The sequence below is a fragment of the Lactuca saligna genome, chromosome 7, assembly GCF_052625555.1.
Source record: "Lactuca saligna cultivar CGN05327 chromosome 7, ASM5262555v1, whole genome shotgun sequence".
In the NCBI taxonomy this organism is placed as follows: Eukaryota; Viridiplantae; Streptophyta; class Magnoliopsida; order Asterales; family Asteraceae; genus Lactuca; species Lactuca saligna.
Window position 1 is genome coordinate 88,949,654 of NC_136423.1, and position 6,914 is coordinate 88,956,567.

Below are 6,914 nucleotides of genomic sequence, written 5' to 3' on the forward strand. Positions count from 1 at the left end.
TTTTATTCAAATAACTTTAATAAAAGTGGTAGTTTTAGAGTATCCATTAAATTAGTGTCTTTTCCAGAAAATCCTATATTTTCTTTAATAAAAGCAGTCTTCTACCAAGACTGGACGGAGTTAGGTGGTGTAAAGTAATTTTCCCTTAATCGCTATCATTATCAAAATAATGAATTTGATTATTACGAAAGGCAAGAGAAATTAGGGAAATAAATATGCCTGAGCAGTGAGGACTACTGACTAAGGCAAAAGGAATCATAGACTCCAGGAGAGTATCGAACGAACGACACGCCTGGCTCAGTCTAACAAAAGGAGATACAGACCCCAGATGTTACCAAATGAAAGATACAACTAGTAAGGTCTAAAACAGAGAATACATATCGCGGACAGTATCAAATGAAAGATACAGCTTGCAAGATCTACAAACAGTGTGACTCTGACAATGGGTTTCCAGCATACAGTGTAAGTTGCGGGTGAAATACCGTTACCTTAAGGCCATGAATTATAAGGCAACCTGGGATACTCGTAACCATACTAACCGACACTAGAGTACCTGACGCCCTACAAGCGTCTATAAAATATGACATTTGTCACCCCTTGGCTTGGTCGGCCGTGGATTGTAGCTAGGAGTCAGGGTGCGGGGGTGTCAATCCCATATAGATCTATACACACAATGTCCGCTCTCCCTACAGGAGACTCAGGTTACCAACTAGACGATGGAGAAAGCTGTGTCCCGAAGATGCATCCCAAATAGTGGGTAGTGGGTTTCATATGTAAGTGCTAAACTAGGGGTAGAGACTCCTAACTGGACTGACTAGAGTAAACCTATATGTCTATGCTCATATACATAATATACAACTAATGAATCAAACAACCTTCGGACAGCCATCCGATCCCACCAGACCACATCTCAATGAAGAAAAGGAAATAGGGCGGACAAGCCCTCCTAAGTCCTTCAATCAATATTTATATGCACCTATACAAGTACAAACATACATCTAACTACGACTGAGTGTGTAAAAAGTGGAAACACATCGTGATGTATAACTGAGTCATGGTGTGTAAACGTACAGTGTGGAATAACCGAATTGTGATGTATAACTTACAGTGTGGAATAACTGAATCATAAAGTATGAACGAATAGCGTGGAATAACTGAATCATAAAGTGTAAACGAATAGTGTGGAAATAAACAAATCATAAAGTGTAAGCAAACAGTGTGGGATAATCGAATCGTGAAGTAGGAGCGTTAACCAGTATAAGTGAAGTAGAAGCGATAACAAGTATAAGTGAAGTACAAGCGTAATAAGTATAAGTGAAGTAAAAGTGATAACAATATGAGTGTATCACGAAATAAAAGCGTCAATAAGTAAGAACTTTAACTAATGAGGAGTATCAACACATGGAAGAAAACTTTTATTCTTGAGGAAGTCACGACAGGGTATTCTATTGTAAAATAAGTTTGAAAACCTTTAGAATTTCTTTGGAAACCTTTCCGCTTAAAAACCCCATTATATGGTGTTTACGGTCCAAGAGTGTTCTTGGGCCATAAACACATCAATTTTGTCCTTATTTTATGTTTTAAACTAGAATTTGCAGGCTAGATAAGCTATTTAACAAGTTAGGATAGGTGGCTTACTCGTTTGTGGCTCGAAACGGATGATTTTTGGCTCGAAACTAAGTTGTAGAGAGAGAGTATAGAGAGAGAGCGAAAAAGGGTGAAATGAAGTTTACTCTCCGTTATATAGGGGTTGGAGTTGGGGCTCAGTGGAATTCTACTCGATACTTCCGTTAAATGGGGCTTTTTGGTCGCACCCGATTAAACGGTCAAATTTTGACTTGGTTGTAACTAGACATTTTTAAGGGCATTTTGTGGGTGTTTCTAATTTGTTTCAACCCTTACCAAGTCATTATAAAAGTTCCTATATAATTAACCTCTTCCAAAAGGTTAACGGACAGTTAAATAAAACGAAGCTTTTTAACGGAAAAAGGTTAAAACTGACGGGATAGATTTCGGGTTGTCACAATATATTCTTGTCATCAATGTAGGAAATTTAAATCTAAACATCCCCAAAGTGATGAAAAGAGAGAATTTCCTAATTGGTTTCGTGGAAAGGTAACACAAATTAAGTAACAAATTTGTTTCATTAATGTAAAGAATACTTAATACATAGTACTTTATATTTAACAGGAAACTCTCAAGAATTCCAAAAACAATTGTCGGCTCTTGCAATGGGTCCACAAATGGATGCTTATACTTACACCACATGCATAGTAAACAATGTTAGGTTTATGATACTTAGTCGTGATGTACAACGTACAACACAAAACTCGGTGGTTTTAGCTATGGGTGAGAAAGGCGAGAAATATTATTGCATGTTAAGAGATTATAGAGTTACGGCATACACATGATTATTCAACTGAACTATTTCGGTGCAAGTGGTTTGATACTTGAACATGAATTATTTTATGAGATAATTTCACTAGTATTGACACCCGATGCGAAGCATACAAAGACGATCAACTCATATATGCTTCACAAGCCAAACAAGTGTTCTACATTATAGGGCCTTCTCAAACAAACCAAAACAATAACCATCGGTGTGTTGTCGAGCATGTTAATCATCGAAGTATTTGGATCTACCATCGAACGATGATCATGTCTAACTTGTTTACAATGACTTTGTCCATAATGTTGACAATGGCTCACATGAAAATGTTAACAATGTCGACGTAGTTCAAAATATCTCTTCATCCAATGCTCCATTTTTTTATCGATTTCAACATGTACTTTCGAAACATTCCTAGAGTCGTTATTGATGTAGAAAGTGCAATTACAGTTCCTTCGGCAAGTGGTAGAGTCAATGATGTTTCTGATTGCAAGACTAATTATGATGAGACCGATTCTTGTTATGAAACCGAAGAAGACACTAAAGGATATGAGGAAGATTCTAATTAGAATAGTTCTTATGTAATGCGTATTTGTAATATAAAGTTTACTTGGATTCCTAGTTTAAATAGAAATGTTTATTCCTATTATGTGTATTTGTAATATAAATTGTATCTATATGTTTTACAATTTTTCAGGAAATGATGTCGACATGGCTTTTGTTTTTGTACACCATGGTTGTTGTTATCGACTGTGGATATCGGGGTGATGGAGCCGAGGACCCACCTTTTCCAGGTGGTAAAGGTGTTGGTCATCATGAGCAAGATGCTAAGTCTTATGATAAATTTTTATTTACTATTTATATTCAGTTATTAATATATATATATATATATATATATATATATATATATATATATATATATATATATATTAAGATTGTGAAAATTTCAACAGTAAAATTGTTGAAATTTGTCCAACAATCGTCCCTCTTCTTTCCTTCCTTATACTTTTGCCGATTTCTATGATTTGTAGGGGTGTTTTGTAATTTTTTTGTCAACGTGTCTTTACATTGTTTGTTCCTTCATTTTGTCGGTCGCACGTGTCAATCGATGGCCAGTTCTCTTTCTTTCATCATCCTCTTTGTTCTCCGTTTCTCTTTCTTTTTGGGGAACGATCTCCTTCCTCCTCTTTCGGTTTTCTCTCTGTAAGGTAATCTTTGCTCTCCGTTCTTCTTAATTTTTGTGTTTTCTGCTTTGATTGCACTGTTTATTTGTGTTTTCCTATTGTCTATCTATATCATGTCCGCTTCCTCCAAGAAGAACTGTGACCCTGTTCCTGCATCGTCTCCGGCGTTTCAGATTGATTGTCCTCGGAAGTCCCGAAGTTTTGATCGCCTTTCGGTGCTTCCTGAGTATATTGATAATGGTGATTGTAGCTGTGTTTGTGAATATTGCGGTGTGTTATTCTGGTATGTGGAGAGGGCTCTTAATATGTCGACAGCTGCTCACCCAAGGTATACTCATTGCTGTAGAGGTGGTACTGTTATTCTTCCGTATCTATATAGGTTTCCATCCCAGTTTACTGGCTTGTATGAAAGTCGCAGCTTTTTAAAGGATGTTAGGGCTTACAATAGTATGTTTTTGATGACTTCATTTGGGGCTAATGTAGATGATGACATCAATGATAGTCGTGGCCCATATGTTTTTAAGGTCTCCGGACAGATCAGTCATAAAATTAGGTCCCTCTTGCCAGACCCTGCAAAAGGACCGAGATTTTTGCAGCTATACTTATTTGATATAGATCACGAAGTTGAAAATCGGTTGAGGGATTTTGACGGTCCCGGATCAAATACTTTGGATTCAACTGTTATCAATTATTTGAGTCGGTTTTTAGCTGAAAGTAATGAATATGCTCGGACTTTCAAGAATGCAAAGCAGATGGCTGAAGAAATGGAATTGGAGTCGTATGCTGTCCGACTATTCAATCATATTGAGGATCGTAGATATGATCTTCCTTTACCTGGGTCGTTAGGATGCATAGTTAATGGGGATGATACAACATCTACCACATATGACATAATTATTCACTCCCACCATGGTCATCCGCAGCGTATCAGTAAACTACATCCCAGCTACATGCCTCTACAATACCCGCCTTTGTTCCCTTTTGGTGAGGAGGGTTGGTCTCCCCGTTTGAAGCTTGCCAATCGGAGGGGTGCGAGTGCTCAGAATCTAACTATGAATATGTATTATGCATATCATATCCACGCACGCCAACATATATGGTCTCCAATTATGAACTCATCACGTCTCTTTCAGCAATATTTGGTTGATGCGTATACATGCATAGAGGAGAGTCGGTTGGATTACATTGTCAAACATCAATCAAATCTTCGTTCTAATTATGTTAGTGGTCTATACGATGCCCTTTCTAAGGGTGACAGAGATGTAGGGTCCATTGGAAAACGGATATTCTTGCCGGCATTATTCACTGGCGGTCCCCGTTTCATGTACAACCATTATCTAGACGCTCTATCCATTTGTAGAGTGTATGGTAATCCACAGTACTTTATCACCTTTATGTGCAACCTCAAATGGCCAGAGATCTCCAGGTACATGGATACACATCATCAAACTGATACACACAGTAGAGCAGACATAATTAGTCATGTCTTCAATATAAAAGTTCGTGAGTTCATCCGGTTTCTTAAAGAGGACAAATCCTTTGGCGATGTTGAAGCATGTATGTTCCCCACTTGGCTACCCTCTTTCATTACATCTGATATTTTCTTTATTTTAGCCCTTTTTTTTTATATGTATGTGTTTTTTACATTTGGTTTGTGTGTGTTGATTATGTATGTACTGGTATCTTATATATAAAAATTGTTTTGTTAGACCCAATTGTTCGCAGTTTGCTCCTTCTGTATTCCTTACTTCCAGTTCTTCTATATTAGATACGGTTAACTATCCTAATATCTGGTTATTTATTTCCAAAATTTTCATACCATTAATACATTACTATGTTTGCAGTATCCCTATGACTTATGCATTTGCTGTATGTATCTAAAAATATATATAGTTGAAGTCGTTATCTTTCGTTACTAAATGTACTCTTTTTTTCTTTTATAAAAAAAGGATTCCCAACAAAGTAAATGACACAAATACGCATACATACTACAGGGGTACTTTCGGAAGATTAATGTTTTACACCTTTAAACAGAAAGAAAACCTCTTCAGTTATGAATTTTCTTTTTCTTAAATATATCATGTTATTATGGACTTTATTTTCTGATATATATTTGCATATTGTACAGATTCTGTAAAATTCAACAACAAATATGATTTGTATGTTCCTCAAATGTCATCTACTGTTTTACACCTTTAAACAGATTGAAATCCTCTTCAGTTATGAATTTTCTTTTTCTTAAATATATCATCTTATTAAGGACTTTATTTTCTGATATATATATATCTGCATATTGTACAGATTTTGTAAAATTCAACAACAAATATTATTTGTATGTTCCTCAAATGTCATCTATTTTTTTTTTTTTAAACAATTTGTCATCTTACACAATTTGTCACAAGATCTTCTTATTTATCTACAAGGGAAAAGACACAAAGACACATACATACTGTAGGGGTTCTTTTGGAATTTCACAGTTTTGTTCTTCTCAACTGAAAGAGACCCTATTTACTTTCTTAAAAACGACAAACCATGCACTTATTTTCCGTATATGTTGTTCCCTGCTAGATGAACAACCCTTTACTAATACAGATGTTACCGTTTATATAACTGATTGTTCTTTGCATTAAAGCAACACTGTTTTATTGCAAAATTACATTCCTCTTATTATGGTTGGGTTCCTTCGGTTTCTTGCATACACTGTGTGTCGACGTTTCCATATGTTATGGTCATCTGTTTCTGATGTTTCCAGTTTTCTAGATTCTGATGAATTGTAATTTTCTTTTTTAAAGGGTATGTTTTTTTTATCATCTACCCATCATACGTTTATGTTATCACCTCATGCAGCCCATCGAATAACCTTCTTCCTTATGTACAAACGAAATCACACAAGCACACATCTAAACTACAGGGTTAGTTTTGAAATACAACCGTTTAACGATTTTTGACAGAAAGCAATCACATTTAGTTTTACATTTTCTTTTTTCCAAAATATATCCTTTTATTGACCTATTTATGTTTGCTTTATCATTTTCATTCTGTTAGGTAAACAATGTAGAATATATATTGTAATTTTCTTTTTTATAGGGTATAGTTTTTTTTCATCCTCTACTCATTATACGTTTTTGTTATCACCTCATGCAGCCCATCGCATAACCTTCTTCGTTATGTCCAAACGAAATCACACAATCACACATATAAACTACAGGGGTAGTTTTGGAATATGACCGTTTCACGCTTTTTGACAGAAAGCAACCATATTTACTTTTACATTCTCTTTTTTCCTAACTATATCCTCTTATTGAGCCGTTTCTGCTTACTTTATCATTTTCATTATGTTT

The 6,914-nt window shown here is 35.6% G+C and overlaps 1 protein-coding gene across 1 annotated transcript; it reads left to right on the top strand.

Annotated features, from left to right (window-relative positions):
- Window positions 1-3,499: 3,499 nt before the first annotated feature.
- Window positions 3,500-5,288, top strand: LOC145006718 (uncharacterized). The gene is made up of 3 exons (XM_078965777.1): window positions 3,500-3,597; window positions 3,747-3,901; window positions 4,057-5,288. The coding sequence occupies exons 2-3, from the start codon at window positions 3,811-3,813 to the stop codon at window positions 5,265-5,267; spliced, it is 1,302 nt and encodes a 433-aa protein (XP_078821903.1). The 5' UTR covers window positions 3,500-3,597; window positions 3,747-3,810; the 3' UTR covers window positions 5,268-5,288.
- The last annotated feature ends 1,626 nt before the right edge of the window (window positions 5,289-6,914 follow it).

Coding starts and splice junctions, on each gene's coding strand:
- LOC145006718 (XM_078965777.1), top strand. CDS start 3,811: ATGGTGATTGTAGCTGTGTTTGTGAATATTGCGGTGTGTTATTCTGGT. Junction 3,902..4,056: donor TCGACAGCTGCTCACCCAAG/GTATACTCATTG, acceptor GGGCTAATGTAG/ATGATGACATCAATGATAGT.